Source organism: Pelecanus crispus, chromosome 16 (genome assembly GCF_030463565.1).
Source record: "Pelecanus crispus isolate bPelCri1 chromosome 16, bPelCri1.pri, whole genome shotgun sequence".
NCBI classification, from domain to species: domain Eukaryota; kingdom Metazoa; phylum Chordata; class Aves; order Pelecaniformes; family Pelecanidae; genus Pelecanus; species Pelecanus crispus.
In genome coordinates this window covers 4,260,149-4,280,245 of record NC_134658.1, presented here as the reverse complement: position 1 = coordinate 4,280,245, position 20,097 = coordinate 4,260,149, and the positions used below count along the sequence as shown (strand labels likewise).

The 20,097-nt window shown below is 60.0% G+C and overlaps 1 protein-coding gene across 1 annotated transcript in view; it reads left to right on the top strand.

The window, feature by feature from the left end:
- The window catches only part of PTPRU (protein tyrosine phosphatase receptor type U), a 74,514-nt gene that overhangs the window by 17,031 nt on the left and 37,386 nt on the right, over positions 1 to 20,097 (top strand). Inside the window, exons 2-9 of the mRNA XM_075722195.1 lie at positions 513 to 641; positions 9,400 to 9,671; positions 10,511 to 10,592; positions 11,252 to 11,367; positions 11,580 to 11,754; positions 12,980 to 13,273; positions 15,844 to 16,152; positions 19,881 to 19,990. Coding sequence (XP_075578310.1) covers positions 513 to 641; positions 9,400 to 9,671; positions 10,511 to 10,592; positions 11,252 to 11,367; positions 11,580 to 11,754; positions 12,980 to 13,273; positions 15,844 to 16,152; positions 19,881 to 19,990 — 1,487 coding nt within the window. The remainder of the gene's footprint in view (positions 1 to 512; positions 642 to 9,399; positions 9,672 to 10,510; positions 10,593 to 11,251; positions 11,368 to 11,579; positions 11,755 to 12,979; positions 13,274 to 15,843; positions 16,153 to 19,880; positions 19,991 to 20,097) is intronic.

The following is a 20,097-nucleotide window of genomic DNA, read 5'->3' as shown; positions in this document are numbered from 1 at the left end:
CTCAGAAGTGCCAGCCTGCAGCTGGGGGGGGTTGGGCGGCGCATTTGTAGGGGTGCGATTGCTGCGGGTTGCCGGAGGTCCTGGCTGAGACCTGCCGCTGTCGTGTCAGGCAACGGGCAGAGCCCGCAGAGCTCAAGGTCAGAGCACAGGCGGAGGGCTGGAGTCAAAGCGGGATTATTTTGCAGGAGCCCTGGGGGTGTTGCGATCCTTGTGCGACCGCAGCAGTCCAGCGCCTGTTTTTTGGGAGGAACCCCACGTTCGGTGACCGGCCCCGGGGAAGCAAAGCTGGGAGCCGCATCCCGCTCCTGCAGCTGAGACCTGCCAGCTCGTTTCACTGGTGGGGGCTGAACGGGGGGAGATGGGGGATTAGCAGCAGACAAGTGCTCACGGGTGCACGTGGGGGGATGCCTGGGGTCCCCCCGCATCTCGGGGGGGGCGGCACACCATCCCGGCAGGGCGTTTGGGGAGGGACCAGCCCTCCTGCGGGGACTGACGGGTCTCTGTCTCCGCAGCCGGCTGCACCTTCGAGGAGGACGCCGACCCGAGCCAGTGCGAGTACAGCCAGGGCGAGGACGATGACTTCGGCTGGGAGCTCGTCCGCAGCTACGTGATGCCGCACCTGACGGCCGACCTGCCCCACGGTGAGCCCCGCTCGCCCCCAAATCCCCGGGGACCTCTGCCCCAAACCCACCCCTCGTCCTGCAGCCCAGAGCCGAGCCACGCAGCTTCTCCTGGTTTAATTCCCTCAGCGTTTTAGGCTTGACGTGTCCCCAGCTGCGTGGGCAGGCTGCTGCCGTGCCTGCCGGCGGGGTGTGATGAGCTGTGCTGGTCCTCGGCGCGGTGCGGCGGGGTGCTGCGTGGCCCCGGGGCGGGCACGGGGGGCGCGGGACCCTGCTGCTGCGGGGGGCGAGGAGGGTTTTGAGCAGCACAGCGGGGACGGGGACAGCGGGGGGCTCTGGGTACCTCGGACCCCCGTGTCGCTGCCTTGGCGGGGTGTAACCCCACCTGGGGCAGGGGGGCGGGGGAGCCCGCAAACGGTGCAGGCGTGTATTTTTGGGATGGAAAGCCAAGACTGCCAGCTTTGCTGCTTCCGCACGTGACTTCCATCGCTGCGTTTGCTGCCCGCAGCTCGGGCACCCCCAGCCCTGGTCCCTGGGCTGGCTGGGGGCTGTGTGCGGGGCGTCCCCTCTGCCATGGCATCTCCCCGCCTGCAGCAGCTCGGGCGGCTTTCCCCGCTTCCCGTGGGTCTCGGCAGCGTCTCCGGTGATGCCAAGTTCCCCATCTGGCATCGAGTGCGGCATCTGCGGCTGCCGCCAGCTGGGATGCACCCAGATCCTGTTGTAAAGGGGCACCTTCGGAGCCGCTCTCCCTGCCCGGGATCTGCAGCCACTGCCTGCTCTTTCCTTGCTGGCGTGTCGGCTCGTGCTGCTTTTCCAGGCTCATAAGAAATTCCCATCTCTGGGAGATGTGGAAAAGGGGGGGGGGGGAAATGTTTCTGGCTCTTGTAAGTGTGGGAAGGGGCTTATGGCTGTGAGTTGGAGGCATCTCCGTAGTCTCAGAACATGTAAGGAAGAAAATGCAGATGAACTTTTTTTCTCTCATTGCTTTTAAACTGTCGTTTTTGTTATTTTCTGGGTGCAGCTCCTCTCTGATGGCCAGGCTCGGGGAGCAGGGGCAGCCGTGGGAGCTCCCCATCTCCCATGAGGCTGGTGTGGGCACCCTGCCTGGGTGGCATTCGGGGGCTTTGCTTGCTCCCAGCTCTGGAGCGTGTCCTGCTGTGACCCCTTGAGTTGTCCCTGTGCCCATTTGCTCTGCGAGACGCACCGGGCTGGAGATGCTCCTCATTTTTGGGACTCCTGGTCCCTGTGCCCATTTGCTCTGCGAGATGCACTGGGCTCGAGATGCTCCTCATTTTTGGGACTCCTGGTCCCCATGCCCATTTGCTCTGCGAGATGCACCGGGCTGGAGATGCTCCTCATTTTTGGGACCGCTGGTTCTGGTCCCTGTGCCCATTTGCTCTGCGAGACGCACCGGGCTGGAGATGCTCCTCATTTTTGGGACTCCTGGTCCCCATGCCCATTTGCTCTGCGAGATGCACCGGGCTGGAGATGCTCCTCATTTTTGGGACCGCTGGTTCTGGTCCCTGTGCCCATTTGCTCTGCGAGACGCACCGGGCTGGAGATGCTCCTCATTTTTGGGACTCCTGGTCCCTGTGCCCATTTGCTCTGCAAGATGCACCGGGCTCAAGATGGTCCTCATTTTTGGGACTCCTGGTCCCCGTGCCCATTTGCTCTGCGAGACGCACCGGGCTGGAGATGCTCCTCATTTTTGGGACCGCTGGTCCTGGTCCCTGTGCCCATTTGCTCTGCGAGACGCACCGGGCTGGAGATGCTCCTCACTTTTGGGACTCCTGGTCCCTGTGCCCATTTGCTCTGCGAGACGCACCGGGCTGGAGATGCTCCTCATTTTTGGGACTCCTGGTCCCTGTGCCCATTTGCTCTGCGAGACGCACCGGGCTGGAGATGCTCCTCATTTTTGGGACCGCTGGTCCTGGTCCCTGTGCCCATTTGCTCTGCGAGACGCACCGGGCTGGAGATGCTCCTCATTTTTGGGACCGCTCGTCCTGGTTCCTGTGCCCATTTGCTCTGCGAGACGCACCGGGCTGGAGATGCTCCTCATTTTTGGGACCGCTGGTCCTGGTCCCTGTGCCCATTTGTTCTGCGAGATGCACCGGGCTGGAGATGCTCCTCATTTTTGGGACTCCTGGTCCCTGTGCCCATTTGCTCTGCGAGACGCACCGGGCTGGAGATGCTCCTCATTTTTGGGACCACTGGTCCTGGTGCTCCCGCTCCTGCCCAGCCTGGAGGTCAGGTCCCATGCTGAAGAGGGGCAGAAAGAGAGGAGAGCTGGTTTAGAGCTCAATAGTTAAAATGACTTTTTTTTTATTAAAACAGTAACTGCTTTATAGAAAACTCCTTACTGCTCCATCAGTCTGCCTCCAGCTGTTTATCACATGCCTTGTTTGTGCTTAATTTGGCTTTTCCCCTCCTCTAACCCTCCTCTTCCTTTACCTTCTCCTCTTCCCATCGCCTTTTCCTTCCTTTCTCGTCCCTGCTGGCGTGTCCTGGGTGCTGGGTGAGGGCGAAACAACCCTTAGCCTGGCTGTAGGACTGACAGATCCCTGCTCTCCCTTGATGATTTTCCAAATAATTGCTTTAAACTGAACTTTCCTAATTTGTGTGTGTCCTGGGGGGGGGTTTCCCAGGGCAGTGAGGAGGGAGGCAGAGCTGGGGGTTAAGATGGCTCATGATGGAGGGTCCTAAACCCGTCATTAGTTGGGTTTTCTGCTCGATTTTCAGCCGTAATTTAAAACCTGCAGCAAACTGCCTGAGTTTAGAGCCCAGGGGGCTGAAGGGGTAAGGTGGAACGGGGCTGCTCCCTCTGCATGAGAAAATAACCATGAGTTAGCAAGAGATGGGGGCTTAAATGAATGCGAAATTTAAGAAACAAACTCCAGAGTTGATGGGGAGGTGGGTGCAGCCGTCCCAGGTCGGACGCTGCGAGCATGGCGTCGCAGGGCCAGGCCCCTGGGAGAGCACCCGTCCCCGGTGCCGATGGACGGTGACACCCAAAGGGGTGCCCGGCCCCACGGCCGGGCGCTCCCCTAATACCAGGTAATACTGTTCGCGCGTGGTCTTGGGGCGCCCAGAGGGTGCAGGGAACCCCGTTTTTGTGTAGTTTTGCCCCAGTACGCATGGGGAGCTCCGCACGAGGCTCCTGCAGCCTTATCAGCGCTCTCGGTCCCCCGCAGCAGCTCGGTGGATGAAGAGTATTTCACAGCACCGGGGCCTCTCCAGGGAGCACTTTCCAAAGGAGTCTTGTGGTCTTAGATTAAAATGAGTTTTTATTGGAGATCAGCCAGTTTCAAGGAGTGTAGGATTTATTGGAGCAGATGCTGGCTGCTGGCCACCCGCCTCCACCTTTGCATCCCTCTTTCGTCTTGCTTTCTTGTTTGGTTTGGGTTTTTTTTTTTCTCCCCCCGCCTCTTCCCATCCTGACTTGTCTCCCTCTTTCACCTAAAGACGACAGGTGGGTCTCTCCTGGGGATGGGTCTCTCCCACATTGCAATTGTGACTTTTTTTGTGTTTTTTTCTTTTTTTTTTCCTTCCCCAGCTCTTGATTGTTGCTTTTTTAAAGGAGCAGTTGCAGGGAGCCAGGTAAGGCAGGCATGAGGGTGCACCGTTGCTGCGTCTGCACCAAAATAACTCCCTGGATGCTGCGGGCGCGCATCCCTCCTGCGCTCCCCCAAGCAGTGCCCCTGCGCGCCGGGCCGGTCCACGCCTGCATGCAGGCTCTGCAAGCCTCATCTCCTGCAAGCCCCGCTCCTTGTGGGCCTTGCTCTGCAGCGCCTGGCGTTGCTGGGCACCCGCGGGGCTTGCAGGATTTGGCCGGGTCCCAAAGCCCTTTGAGGAGCGGGGGACCGGGCGGTGGCGTGGTCCAGCAGGCAGGGATGGGACAGGGGCGTGAAATCGGGCTGATTTGAGCTCCGGGCGTGAAACACAAGTTGAGTTTACTTAATAAAACAGCCTCTTTTATTTTGGTGTTCAAGTTAAGCCCTGTAGGAATTTGGACGGGACGCAGGTCCAGGATGGAGCATGGGCAGCACCGAGGCTGTCCCCACCCCGCCGAGATGCGGGGCGTCCCTTAGAGGACGAGGATGCTCCGTGGAGCTCCAGGGTCTCCCTGGCAGAGGTGCAGCCCCCTCTTTTTGTCGCTGGTTGAATTTGCCTGCGGAAATTCAAAGGAGCTGGTTGGGAGAAACTGTGGCAAAAAGTCCCCGTGGAGGCTGCGTGCCCCCTGCCCCTCTGCAGCCCCGTCCTGGGGACCAGCGCACCCGGGCTCCTCCACTCCGCGCAGCCGTACTCCAAAATACTAAACCCTCCTATCTCTGGCTGGGTTTTATTTCCAAATGGCTTTTTTTTTTTCCCTAGGTTTTCCTTCCAAACTCAGTGACATTAGAAAACCCTCTGTTGATTGGAGTTTCTGTTCCCTGCTTGGCTCTTCCCTCTCCACACACGGAGCTGCCGTCGTGCTCCCCACGCAGCCGCGCCGCGATGCTCCGGCACGGCCGTGTCGGGGGTGACCGAGCCTTGTCCGCACCCTGATGAGCTCCATGTCCTTCCATCCCCACGCAGCCGCGCCGCGATGCTCCGGCACGGCCGTGTCGGGGGTGACCGAGCCTTGTCCCCACCCTGATGAGCTCCATGTCCTTCCATCCCCTCTGAGGCGTTGCTCTTTCAGCTGATAGCTCTGGCACCGCTTCCTGAGAAGCTCCTGCTGCGTATCTCTTAAAAACCTTGGAAAAAATCAACCTTGATTTTCTGGCTCCCGGGGGAGTTGCTCCGGTCTGCCCAAGGACCCCTGGCAGATCAGCCCTTGGTGCTGGGGCTCCCCTGGGAGATGCTCGTCCTGGGGCTGGGCGCAGAAGCGGGGAGCGGGTACCCCATTCCCATGCCGGCTTGGATGTGTCGAGAAGAAAAACCGGCACGTGAGGAGGCACCGTCAGGCTTCGTCTTCCGAAGGGATTTCCTGGAGGCAGAGGCTGCAGTGCTCGGACCTGGTCCCCTGGCACCTCCTGGCTGGCAGTGCCACCCTCTGCCTGCCTCGTGCTGCCTTTTAATAGCTCTTTGGTGGCTTTTAAAAACTTTTATATCTCAGTGGTTTTGTAGGAGGAGAAACTCAGCGAGACGGGAAAGCAGAAGGGAGTGGGTTTTTCCCTTCTCTTCTTGCTGGGCTGTTTTGGGGTTTTTCCCAAGGGATGCAAGCAGCTGCTCCTTCCCTGCGGGCGAGCAGGGCTTCAGCCCAACGCTGCGGAGAAAATCCTTGGGCGCTCATTGCTCTGATTCCCGGCCAGGGTTGTTGGAGGCGCTGAGTTATCCTCAAAGTCCTGATTTGAATCCCAGGGAAGGGCTGATGATCCCACAAGTGGGAAAATTCAGCTGGAGACCCCGCACGAGGGCTTTGCTGGGATGAGTGCAAGGCGCTCTGTGCACAGCCCCTCCGGGCTGATTTTGCAGCTTAAACATCATCATCAACTTTGTGTAATAAATTGATGGTTTTCCCCCAGGGAACGTTCCTGGAAGCTTGTTTCTCTTTTCATTTGTTTGATTGAAATATTATTTAGCGCTTTTTGAGTCTTTTTTTTCTCTTTCTCCACAGAGTGCTTGGGCTCCTCTCTAAAAGCCCATCTGAAAACTAAATTAAATTATATCGCTGCAGCCGAGCTGGGGGGTGACACGGAGGGGCTGACTCGTTACTCGCGGTGACGAAGCGGGGGTGACAGCTCGCCTGGACTGGCGTCTTGATTCAGACTGACCTTAAACTGAGGATCAGAGGAAGGATTTAACGAGCGAAGCACGGTATCGATGTGCGCCTGAATCCCATCCTTTGGTTCGAAGCCTCAACGGGGGGATGCCCCGGAGCTGTTTCTGCGGCTCCAATTTCGTGAGAGGTTTGGAAATTACTTTCCCCCATCATGAGGTTTAGAGCAGATTTTTTTTTTTTTTTCCTGTAATACCAATACATGGACGGGGCTCAAAAATAACCCCAGCTGTGTTAGTGCATCAGCCCTCGGCTGCTGGGAGTGGTCCTGCCTGTCCCCCCAGCTCTGGGATGCAGCAGGGCTGGGATGCCCCTTCCTCTCCATCCCCGTCTCTGGCTTTGCTGGCAGGAGTTATGAGCTTTGCAAACTGGGATTTGGCAGCTTGCGTAGCTCTTGCTGCAGCTCTGCTCTTGCCCTGGCTCGGGAAAGCTGCTGGATCCTGGTGGAAGCTGAGCACCCAGCGGGGTCGGGGCTCAGGGGGGACCCTGGCAGCGGTGCTGGATTAACAGGGAACAAGTGAAGGGGGCTGGGGGACCCCTGCGTCCTCGCTCTGTCACCCTGGGAGGGGGTACGCAGCCCCCTTGCCCCCCAGGAGCATCCCCTGGCACCCTCCCCAGCCCCGTCAAGAGACCGGGGGCGAGCAGGTTGGTGCTGCGGTGGGACCGTGTCCTGCGGGGTGGGCGGTGGCAGCGTGCGCGCGGGCTGCACCCCCCGGCCACCCCCCGGCCACCCCCTCCTTGAGCTCCCTGTGCACCACTGCTGCTGGTGGGAGCGCCCAGGCAGGGCTGTGCTGCCGCTTTATTGGGGTGCATTAAAAAAAACCCAGCCAAAACTCACTGAAAACAACAAACATCCCCTGAAAAAAAAAAAAAAAAAAAAGAGCCTGGGGGCTGCTGAGGGAGTTTGTAACCCCTGGCTGCCCCAGGACCTTGGCTATGCCAGGGGAATGTGCCGGTGCAGGATGCGGCACCCCGACGCAGGGACAAGTACCTCTGCTTCTCCTGCATTAAAAAAAAAAAAAAACCAAACCCCAGCCCGTACCCTGGATTTGAAGCCGGGACTGGTCATTTATGGGGGAGGAGGATATAATTAGCACAAAGGCGAGCGGCGGGAGCCTGGGTTCTCTGGTGCAGCAATGTTGGGAAGAAAATAAAGGGGGAAAAAATAGCGTGTGGGGGAAACACTGCCCGACGAGGGATGCGCCGGCGGATTGCCACCCGTTCCTGTCCGTGGTCCCAGCTGACCTTAATGGACATCCTCTGCCTTTTAAAATAACTTGTCAGTGGTTTAATTTTAGTCTTGGTCTCTTTATTTTGGCCCTCTGGCTTTTCGTTTTTAAAGGGAGGGGAGGAGGAAGGGTCTGTGTGGGTTAATGGGAGCCCGGCAGATTGTGCGGTGGGAAGTGGCTTTCGGAAGATGTCCCCTGGCATGGGCTGGGTCAGCGTTCGCTCTCCACGCTGCTGTCGCCTGGGCCAAATGGAGCCGCTCTCGTTAGCGCAGAAATAATTTTGCTGGAGGAGAAAAATAAAAAAAAATAAGATAAAAAAAAAAAAGAAGAGAAGGAACATGGACATAGTGCCTTCCCCTCTGTCTGTGAAATGCGGCTGTGTTGTTTATGAGAAAATGAATTGTTGTAATTTTATTTCACCCTGAATATCTGCCTGGAAGGGCTGGGAGCGCCGCGCGGATGGGCAACACGCTGAAAATTTCGCTTTTTGGTGATTTCTTTCCCCTGTCCCAGCTCCCATCTCTGGAGGATGCGCTGCGGTGCGGTGCCGGGCACCGTGTTTCCCCGGTGATGCTGTGACCCCCCCGCATCTTTTGGGGTCCCCCCAGGGGCAGCTCCTCCAGATGTTGGGGACACGCACACAGATGGGTGCTCCCCACGATCCCCCGCTGCCTTCATTAGGTTTTTCTTGGTGCCTGCTTGCTGGGAGCCGATGGGAGGAAAACATGTGATTTTGTTTAAATTAACCGGCGGTGAAAGCTATTAATAATTAAGCGCCGACTGTCAGGAAAACAATGGCAGACTCAAATAAATGGCCCGGCTTTGTTACTTACAGCTTCTACCGTTATTAAAATGGAAAGGATATTAATAATCCCCTCGCCTTTGGTGTTGGGGAGGGTTTGGTAGGGCAGCTTCCCATCCGCCCCACGGCTGTGCCGGGTGGCTCCGGGAGCTGCCGCGAAGAGCCGGGACTCCTGCATCCCCCTCCCGCCTCTGGACCACCGGGGGTGGAGCACGCAGGGCAGGGAAGGATGCTGCCTTTGGGATTTTCATCCTGCCTGCCCTGTAAGCACGGCTTTGGGGTTGCACTGGGGCAAGCGCCGGGACTCCTGGTTTCCTTGCTGGTGGTTTTGGGTGATGGGAGGTGCGGTACCAGCGGCTGCTGCTGGTGGGGCAGGTGAGGAGCCGGGTCTGGGGCCGGCATCCCGGAGAGCCGCGGTGCTGGAATCCCGGAGAGCAGCCGTGCTCCTGCTCATTAAGCCGACGAGCGCTTTTTTCCCCCTCTGCGAGCGCCCGCTGAGCACAGTTTAAACTCGGCAACAACTGCGTGGTAAATGATACGAGGTGATGGGAATGGAAATTAAACGGCTGGGGCCTGGCTGGGGAGGGCAGTATTGACGCAGCCGAAGCTGTGAGCATTAAAGGAAAGCAGGCGGAGGGTCTCCGGTGGCATCGAAGCCATTACCGGTCCTGGTGTCCTGCGGGACTGTGGCTGAGAGCTGCTTATCCTGGAGGCAGCGGGTCTGATCCTCATCCAGCGGCCAGGTCCTGTTTTGTGTCCTGCTGCTGCCCCAGCGGGCACCTGACACTGACTCCATCCCTGGTTCCCGTCCTGCACGTCCCCGTGGGCTGGCACGGACCGGTACCCAGCGGGACCCGAGCATCGCTGCCAGGTTATGTGCCTCTTCGCAGTCTCGCATCCTCCACCTTCTCCATCCCTGCTGGGAAGGCTCAGGAGATGCGGAACGGGGATTACTCCCGCTCTCCCCCCTTCTCCCTCCCGCCGCAGGGTCCTACCTGATGGTGAACTCCTCGCAGCATGCCCCAGGCCAGAAAGCTCACCTGCTCTTCCAGGCGCTGAGCGAGAACGACACCCACTGCCTCCAGTTCAGCTACTTCATGTACAGCCGGGACGGCCACAGCCCCGGCACGCTCAGCGCCTATGTCCGGGTGACGGGGGGCCCGGTGGGCAGCGCTGTCTGGAACGCCTCCGGCTCCCACGGCCACCAGTGGCACCAGGCGGAGTTGGCCGTCAGCTTGTTCTGGCCCAGCGAGTACCAGGTGAGCCCCGGTAGACACCCCCCTTGCGTGACCCAGACACCCCTTGCGTGGCACAGACCCCCCTTGCGTGACCCAGGCCCCCCCTTGGCGTGGCACAGACCCCCCCTTGCATGGCACAGACCCCCCTTGCGTGACCCAGACCCCCTCCTTGTATGACACAGACCCCCCCTTGCGTGACCCAGACCCCCCCTTGGCGTGGCACAGACCCCCCCTTGGCGTGGCACAGACCCCCCCTTGCATGGCACAGACCCCCCTTGCGTGACCCGGACCCCCCTTGCATGACCCAGACCCCCTTGCGTGGCACAGACCCCCCTTGCGTGACCCAGACTCCCCCTTGGCGTGGCACAGACCCCCCCTTGGCATGGCACAGACCCCCCTTGCATGGCACAGACCCCCCTTGCGTGACCCAGACCCCCTCCTTGTATGGCACAGACCCCCCCTTGCGTGGCACAGACCCCCCCTTGGCGTGACCCGGACCCCCCCTTGGCGTGGCACAGACCCCCCCTTGCATGGCACAGACCCCCCTTGCGTGACCCGGACCCCCCTTGCATGACCCAGACCCTCTTGCATGGCACAGACCCCCCCTTGCATGGCACAGACCCTCTTGCATGGCACAGACCCCCCCTTGCATGACCCAGACCCTCTTGCATGGCACAGACCCCCCCTTGGCGTGGCACAGACCCCCCCTTGCATGGCACAGACCCCCCTTGCGTGACCCGGACCCCCCTTTCATGACCCAGACCCCCTTGCGTGGCACAGACCACCCTTGCGTGACCCAGACCCCCCTTGTGTGACCCGGCCCCCCCGGCGATGGGTGACCCCTCTGTTTGGTGCCGCAGGTCCTCTTCGAGGCGGTGGTCTCCAGCGAGTGCAGGGGCTATCTTGGCTTGGATGATATTTTGCTCTTGAATTATCCGTGCTGTGAGTGTCACGGGATGGGACCCGAGGGTGGGGGACCCTGAAGGGCAGCGGGGTAGTGGGTGCTGCTGGGGTGGGCTGGGCGGCAGGCTTGGGAGCTGGTGCCCATTGGGGTGCTCCTGGGCAGAGCTGGTGGGCTCCTGCCAGGTGCAGCCTGGTGTCCTGTCGTCCCCTGGGCTGGTGGAGCTCGGTCACCTGGGTACCTCCGGGGCTCCTTTTGCCACCTCCATCACTGAGTTTTTATGAAACCTTGGGGAAGTGCAGACTGAACACGTGGCCCGAGCATCCCCGTCGAGAGGGGCCACCTGGGCTGGTGGGGACCTGAATCCCAGGCGGTCCCAACACGCTGGCTGTTGGGGTTCACCCCCTATTTCTTCCAGGCTGGGGCAGGAGACCTGCCCCCCTCCATCAACCCCATGGCCCGCATCTGCTGGAGGGGAGGGCTGCATCCCTCCCTGGGGCGCCGGCTGGCTGTATGGGGATGGGGACAAATTCCCTGACTCCACGCTGGGCTGTGAGGGTGGGGACGAAGCCCGTCCGGAGCTCAGCTCCAGCCCTGGCATCCTGGGTGGGTTTCCGGGGAGGGATTTTTGCAGCAATGCGACCGCGGGTCCCCTTGGACCCTGGCCGCTTTGTCACCTCTCGCTTGCGTCCCTCGGCAGCGAAAGCGCCTCATTTCTCCCGCCTGGGCGACGTGGAGGTCAACGCGGGGCAGAATGCCACCTTCCAGTGCGTGGCCGCCGGCAAGGCTGCCGAGGCCGAGCGGTTCCTCATGCAGGTGAGCAACGGTGGTAGCGAAACCGCAGTCAACCCCGTGCATCGCTTCTGCAACGCCTCTGTGCCTCCCCGTTGGGAGAAGGCACTGCTGGGCGGGGGGGAGAAGGGTAAACCCCTCCCGTTTTTAAGCAGACATCATTTGGGGACATGGTTGGTGGCTCTGGATGTCACGCCGTGCCTCCTGGTAACGTCTTGTCTCTCCCCGTGGGGCAGAGGCAGAGCGGCGAGGTGGTCCCCGCCGCCTCCGTGAAGCACATCAGCCACCGGCGCTTCCTGGCCACCTTCCAGCTGGATGAGGTGTCCAAGGAGGAGCAGGACCTGTACCGCTGCGTCACCCAGTCCAGCCGCGGCTCGGGCGTCTCCAACTTTGCCGAGCTCATTGTGAAAGGTGGGTGACTTGCTGTTGTCCGCCGCGTTTCTGGCTCATGGATGAGCTATTTCTGCTCTGCCGTTTGCAGAGGAAGAGGAAGGTGGGATGCTTGAGGTGGTGGGATGCTCGGGGCGGTGGGATCACAGTTTCTCGCTGGGAATGAGTTGCTATGCATGGATGGTTCAGCATAAAACTGGGCAGCTACCTTTCCCGGTGGCCTTAGATCATTTATTTTTGATTGCAGTAGGTGGGAATTAATTATGGTGAAACTGTGCAGCACCACGCTGGGCAGTGTATCTTCTAAAGATAATTAAGGTTTGATCAGATGAAACCCTATTGCAGCTGTTAAAGCCTCGCCAAAAGTGACGGAGGGCATGTGCGTGGGCTGAAGTTTAAAGACTGGATGGTGCCCTTCCATATTTTGGTGTCAGTCCCTACGTACTCTGGGTGGGGGATCCGAGTTTGTCCCTGTCCTGGTTTCGGCTGGGATAGAGTTAATTTTCCTCCTAGCAGCAGGCACAGTGCTGTGGTTTGGATTTAGGATGAGAAGAATGCTGATAACACGCTGATGGTTTAGTTGTTGCTCAGCGCTGCTTATGCCAGTCAAGGACTTTGCAGCTTCCCCTGCTCTGCCAGGGGCACAAGGAGCTGGGAGGGGGCACAGCCAGGACAGTTGATCCCAACTGGCCCAAGGGCCATTCCATACCATACGGCGTCATGGGCAGTATGGAAACTGGGGGGGTTGGCCGGGGAGCAGCGATCGCTGCTGGGAACTGGCTGGGCATCGGTCGGCGGGTGGTGAGCAACTGCATTGGGCATTGCTTGCTTTGTATATCATTATTATTATTATCATTATTATACTGTTACTATTATCATTACTATTTTACTTTATTTCAATTATTAAACTGTTCTTATCTCAGCCCAGGAGTGTTTCTCACTCTCACTCCTCCGATTCTCCCCCATCCCATCGGGGCAGGGGCAGTGAGCGATGGCCGCGTGGTGCTGAGCTGCTGCCTGGGGCCGAACCACGACATTCCCATGCCCTGCAGTCTGAGGCCGATGGGTTGGTTTGGGAAGAGACGTTGTGAATGTCTCAACTGTAGCTAATGAAAAAAAAACCCAACCCCAAAAAAAGGTGGTACTTGTGGTTGTGCTGGTGTTGGCCTGGCTGCAGGGCTGGGGATGCTGTGGAGCTGTTTCTGGAGGGGGATGCTCCACCTGCCCCTTCTCCGCTCTCTTCCAGAGCCCCCCACACCCATCGCACCCCCCCAGCTGCTCCGGGCCGGCTCCACCTACCTCATCATCCAGCTCAACACCAACTCCATCATCGGCGACGGCCCCATCGTGCGCAAGGAGATCGAGTACCGCATGACCTCGGGGCCCTGGTCAGAGGTCCACGCCGTCAACATGCAGACCTACAAGCTCTGGCACCTGGATCCGGACACGGAGTACGAGATCAGCGTCCTGCTCACCCGGCCCGGCGAGGGGGGCACCGGCAAACCGGGGCCACCCCTCATCAGCCGCACCAAGTGCGCAGGTGGGTCCCACGCTGCGTCCCGGCCGCCGCGGGACGAGGCTGGGCCTGCGTGGGTGCCGAGGGCATCCGCTGCTGCGGTCCCGGAGCTTGACGCGTCGCTCCTCCGACAGATCCACCTTTAATTGGCTTTGTAGCGGCTGCGCGCAGCGTCTCGGGAGGGATCGCTGATTAAACCCGCGTCGTGATGGTGGCCGGAGGGCAGCAGGGCGTGTGGGCACGGCTGGGTCTTGGCCGAGGCAGTCGGCCCGCGCAGAGGGGCTGAACGTGGTCCAGCCTGAAAAGGCCCTGACGGACGGTGGGGTTTTGCTGATCAGAGTCAACAGTCGCCGTGCGTGGCCTCGCTGCAGGAAGGCGCGGCGCCGGGAGGCACGGGGTCAGCTGCTCCCGCGCGGCTGGTTTCCGTCCCCGCAGCCGGGCAGACGCCGGCAGGAGACGGCTGCTCCCGCTCCGCCGGGCTGCAGGCTCAGGGCCGGACCCAGCTCGGGGCATCCCCGAATCTGAGGACCGCTGTCCCTGAGGGTGAGCCCCTTGGCTGGCCCTAGCGAGGTTCCCATCTCGTTCCCTCCTCGGAGGGAGCTGGAGATTATTCTCCAGTGCAGTCGGTCAAAATATTTCTTCTAAAACTGTGTTAATCCTGTGCCAGCCCGGAGGGGCGGTAGCTTTGGCTGGGGGGTCGGCTGCCTTCCCATGCATGGCGGTGACCTGAGGGTAATTCGGGGCAAGCCCATCCCTGCCGAAACCCCCTTGGGGTGTCCCCAGGGAGGGCGGGAGCTGGGGTTGCTCTCTGCCAAAATGCCCCAACAGAGCCCACGGTGCAACCAGGGAAGGCTCCTCTGGCGCCGTGGGGCTGCAGGGAAGCCTGTTTCCCTCAGGGGAGCCTGACCCCGCATCCCTACGGAGGGTGCCCCGGGTTGGGGGACATCCATGGCTGTGGTGGGGATGCTCCATGGCAACCACCTTCCCGATTCGGGCATTTAACTGCTGGTAATTGAGCAAAGTCGAAGGCAGCGAGGAGATGCAAACCCCGACCCAAGCATCGTGGCGAGGGGCTGGTGGCAGCTTTTCATCCCAGATTTGTTTTCAGAGGTGCTGCGAGACAGCTCAGATTTCCGTCTTACCTTGAAGCCGATGACGGGGACTGTTTGACGCTCTTGGCACCCCGTATTTAATATCCTATGGTTACTCCATTCGGGCTCCCCTGGCTCTTCCCGTGGGCTATAACGATGTATTTTGCTCCCTGGCTTCCCGTGGGTCACGGTGGGTTTGCAGATGGTGACACAGCCACCCTTCCTCCACCCGAAAGGCAGCTGCGGTTGGATCCCCTGCATCCTCCGAGCCTCGCCAGCCCGTCTGGCCAGCACTGCATCTCCCACGCTTTGCAGGGTCTGCCCGGGGAGGGGACGCTGGCAAAAGCCGCTGGGTAGATGCATCCTGCAGCCCCCGGGCCAAGGGGAGATTTCCCCACGCGGCCACGTGCCACTGGCTGTCATGGGCCCCGGGTGCCGTGCTGCCTGCTCCCCGCTGGAGCGTTTAAATACACCGGAATAAAGAGGAGAGGGGAAGGTTGAAGCCTGGCACCACGCAGTGCTGCCCGGGGAGGTGTGGGGGGCTCTGGAGGCCTCGGGGAGAGGAGAGGGGAGAGGTCCCTGGGCCCTTGGCCACCCCATGGGAGTGATGCCGGTGGGCATCGGGGCTCAGGCTTGGGGTTTTTTGGCAGAGCTGGATGTGGCAACAGGTTTAAGGCTGGGTCCCTGCAGCGTGGGGCTGTGTGCCTGTTGCTGTGCTCTCCCCCCCTGCCAAAACCACCGGGGGTTTTGCACGCTCCCGTGAGGGCGTCGGGACCGGCAGGAGCATCCGCTGAGGTTGCAAAAGCTTCTTGCAAGCCTGAGCTGCCCAAATTGCTCTGCAGTGCAAATCCCAGGGGAATGGCCTGGGGGATCAGCTCTGGGACAGGGTGAGCAAAGACCCTCCTTGCCTCTCGGCGTCCTTCCCACCACCCTGGGGTACGGAACGGAGTTTGCTGCCGTTAACCCAAACCGCCTGCGTGCGTGTGCTGTTGGCAAAGGAGCTCGGCTCCTCATTAAATCCCATTAATCCCATTTAATAAATTCTCCTGTTCATGTCAATTAGAACTAATTAAACTCCTTCCCGGCGACGGCGCTCAGTCTCTGTCCTTTCTGGAGCCTGACGTGGGCTCGATGAAAGCGCGAGGGCTCCTGTCGCGCAGGCACGTTTATCTGGTTATTTGGGGCCGCTCGTGGTGCGGATGCTCCCGGTGCCCGCCGTGGCTCCGCGCCGGCCCGGGGCTGGTACCCGGCTTCAGCTCCGTAGGGAAAATGAGCCGCCGGGTCTGCCGTCGCTGCGGTGCTGGTGGCTCTGAGACCCGGCGACGTCCCCAGCCCCGTCTGCAGGGCAGCAGCATCCTGTGCTGGGCGCTTTGGGGTCAGGGTTGCCCTCCGCACCCGCCCATCGCGTTTCTATGCTGTAAAAGGGCTTTCCCTGATAATACGCATAAACCCACGGATGTTTCGCTGCGTCGCTCATCTCTCCCCATCTCTCTTCCCCCCCAGAGCCCATGCGGGCCCCCAAAGGCCTGGCTTTCTCCGAAATCCAGTCCAGGCAGCTGACGTTGCAGTGGGAGCCACTGGGTTACAACCTGACCCGCTGTCACACCTACACCGTCTCGCTCTGCTACCGCTATTTCGTGGGCACCGGCCACAACCAAACCTTCCGGGAGTGCGTGAAGATGGAGCGTAACGCCAACCGCTACACCATCAAAAACCTGCTGCCCTACAAGAACATCCACGTCAAGCTCATCCTCTCCAACCCCGAGGGTCGCAAGGAAGGCAAGGAGGTGATATTCCAGACGGACGAGGACGGTGAGTCTGCCCGGGGGGTGCGTCGTCCCCAAAAACGCGACTCCGTGGCTGGTGAGCTGCCGGCGTGCGGCACGGTGCGCGTCTGTGGCTCTCGGCCAGGGGATGGGAACGTCTCCGGCAGCCGTCAGGACGGGGAGCTGGAAAGGCTGTTGCAGCCCCAGGGCTGTGCAAGGGGAGGCGAGAGAAAGGGGCAGTGATGGTGGCTGGGGAAGGGCAATGCTGGGAGCGGCCTGGGGGGGTGAGGGGACCGGATGGGGATGGGGCAGCGCCGGTTGCTCCGGCGGAGGAGCCTCCTGCGTTGCTGCAGAAATGCTGCCCTGTCCTTCGAGTGGTGAGTTTTAGCCGTGCCCGGGCCGGTGAAGGGCACAACAGCTGGCCGATGCCCAGCTGCTCCCAGCACGAGTCGTCCTCGCTCATCCCTTAGTGTGGAACCAAAGCCCGGCAGCAATAACAATAATAATTAAAACGATGGATGCTTTGCTCTTAGGTAACATCTTTCATCTGCTCAGTCGCTGATTAATTCGGTGGTGCTATGTTTCCGGGAGAGTGTTGTTAACCAGTCCAGCGCACCTTTGCTCGGCTTCCCCAGTGCTCTTCCCCGGTTAAGTTCGCTCTCGGGCGGGTTGGGGTTGTGCAAACAAGCTGCGGATGAGCGTCTGTTGATAAGGGGTGTCCGGCCCAGGTTATTTGCCACCAACGTTGCTCCTGAACAGCCGAGCTGTTTCTCTTCTCCCCGTCCCGGCCATGCCCAGGGGCTGGGTCCCCGCTGCCGGTGCCCGAGCGGGGCTGACGTCCTCGCTGGAGGCTCCAGCGTTGCTCCAGGACCCCTGGGTTTGGCATCTCATGCTCCTGCCCAGCCCTTCCCCGAGGTCGTCCTGGAGCTGGGGCCACCGGCGAGGTCTCCCAGGCCTGGCCTTGCCCTGCACCGCGGTCCCTGGCTGCGGCTCTCCGTCAGCAGAGTGCTCGGGCCGTTTTGGGCTCTGGAGATCTGGCGAACGTGGCAGGAGGTCCGGGGCAGAGCCGGCTCCGTGTCTGCGGTGCCACCCATCAGCGACAGGGCCACGTCCAGGGCTGGCAGCTGCCGCTGACTCCTTCCACTCGTCACATCCTCTTTGCTGCACCACCAGCATCTCCTCCGCGCGCCGTGGCGACTCGGCCGCCTTCAAGGACGGCTGGGCAGCCCCCAAATGCTGCTGCTCTGCCCACCGCTGGTCCTGTAGCCGGCGGGGCGAGGGGGTCTCGTCCTGGTCCGCGGAGGGCGTGGGGTTGGGGCTTGCGTGGGGCACAAGGAGCCGCTGCGCCCTGGGGTGGGTGCTGGGTGCTGAGCGCGGCTGGAGCATCCCTGGCTCTGGCAGAGTCACCGGCGTGTACTGTTGAGCAAGAACGTAATTCATCTCCGAAGCGCTTTTTAGCATCAAGAATCAGCCATGAAGGTGGAAGAACTGATAATGGTGAAGGATCTGGCTGGCTCCAGACCCCCCGGACGACCCCCGAGGAGAAGCCTGGCATGGAATCCCCCCCGCGTGGGACTCCCCTCGATTCGGGACCGCAGAAACGTGCCGCTTTCCTGCGTGTGCTGCTCATCGCTCCCGTTTCCCTGGCTGGAAAGCAAAGCCTGCAGAGCTGGAGCGGAGCCGGGAGGGTCTCCGGGTCCCGTTTTCATCTCTAAAGCCTAAATTCGGCTCCTTGCTCTGCGCATCAGCACTTTCTGTATCCCCAACGCCGAACCTTCCTGACGGGGGGCGGCCAGCTTCATGCTCCTGACGGTTTATTTTCCGGCTATAATTGCTTCAGCTGTTCTCACTGTGCTGTGACTGCTCCAGCTGTTTTCATATTGAATATTAATACAGGAGCTCCAGATGTTTTTTTTTGCTATACTGTAATCACTCCAGCTGCTTTCCCCTATGCCGTGATTAACCGGGGCTTGTGGCTTCCCCCTTGGATTGAACCCGGGGTCGTGGATACGTTCGGTCTCGGCTGGGATCGGGTGATGGATATGCACCTATGGATATATCGCAGATATTTTGTGCGGGCTTTGCCCAGCATCCCCCTGCCTGGGAGGGCGATGAGGATTCGAGCTCCCACAACCGGGTGATGAGCAGCCGCCCGTGCAATTAAGCGAAGGTGGTGAAGGCTCGTTAATGACAGGACCCTTGACTGTGGTTTATTTTGGCACACCCCCATCCCAAGCGGTAAACCCTAGTTTGGGGCTGGAAAACCCATTTCTGGGGCATTAATAACAGGGCCAAACCAAGGGCGTTGTTCACAGCATCCCTCTTGGACTCCGGGCAAAGTCCTGCTGGCTCCTGGGTCCGTGGGCAGGACACAGAGAAGAGAGTGACCCATCCATAGGTTGCCCAGCTGGTGTTTAAGTGCCCCATATAGATCCAGAGGAGCTTGGCAAGGTCGCTGACCCGCGGCTGGAGATTTTGGACTATGTCTGCACGAAACCATGAGACTCAATCCCAGGTGCCCGGGGAAATACCGTTGCAGCGTGTTGGTGCTGCGGGGAGGTGGGTGCAGGGAGCCGGTTCTCTCCCTTGCAGGCAGGGTGCCTGCAGTGCCAGCCAGAATAAATATCTGTAAATGCATAAATAAATATATATGATGCGTATGGATGGCAGAGGGGTATACGCACACCTGGGAGCCGTTGTGTGCCTCTGCCAGTCTCAGCCTGGTGCATACACAAGTGCGTGGTGCCTGTACCTATATATATATAAATATATAGGCTATATATATAAAAATAAATATCTACAGAGGTACACACATTCTTGCTCTAAAGGTTTCCGTAATTTTCCACGAATTTAATAAGTGTCTTGTGTACACGTGTAGGACACAGTGCCTCTGATTAAATTAACTTGTAAATCGAGTGGAAATTGTGTATTTGCACGGTGGGAAGCCCGCAGAAGGCGATCCCTCTCTCTCGGTCCCCTAATTAGATCTGAATAAAAGCTGCAAAAAAAGAAAAACAGAGGGGAAGAGCTGACGTCCCTCTGCAATGAGAGGGTGTGTGTTTCGGGTCCTCGAGCCTGCAGCGGCGGATGCTGCTGGTGAATCGTGGTCTTTGCCGAGCCGTCGCCTCTCCTGTCCTCCTCGCTGACCCGCTCGGGTCAAGAAATCCATGGTAAAGAAGCGAATATTGATCGCAGTGCTGTGGCTCGCTGTTACTGTTTGCGGTTATTATTGTTGGTGTTAATTAGAGGGGAAGGCTGGGGCACGTCAAGCCCGTCTGCAGATGAGGATGTTATTTCTCGCCGGGGGACAGCCAGCAACGTCTCCCGAGGATGCTGGTGGCTCCAGCGGGGATTTGGGTTCTACGGGAAAAGGGAATTTTTATTTTCTTTCCTCACACTGGTGAACTCAGGCGAGCTCTGGCAGCGATGGCGTGCGGGGGGCTTGCTGCTGTGCTGTCGGAAACTGGGTGCGATGCCGGAAGCGGTACCTGCGGGGTTTGTGCCGTGGCATGGGGACCTGCCCCCCGCCGTGGCGCGGTGTCACCGGTGGGCTCGGGAGCACGGTGGGAGCATCACTGCCCCGGGCAGCATCGCCCGGGGAGCCACCAGCCCTGTCCGGTGGCACGTGCCGGAGCTGGGTGACGTGGCAGAGGGGACGCGGTGGCTCGGTCACCGGGGAGAGCTGCTGCAGCCGCCTGGAGGGCTTTCCCGGAGGATTTCTCCTTCCAGCCCGCTTTCTTGCCGCATCTGAGCGCATCCCCTTTCCTTCCCCAGTGCCCGGCGGCATTGCCTCGGAGTCCCTCACCTTCACCCCGCTGGAGGACATGATATTTCTGAAGTGGGAGGAACCGGTGGAGCCCAACGGCCTCATCACGCAGTACGAGGTACGTCCCGGCCGGCTGCGGCACCCGCGGGGGACCCCCGGCGACACGGGAGGGTCTTCTTGGGGGGGATCTGGGGCAACCACCGCTTTCGGTCACAGGGATTGAGG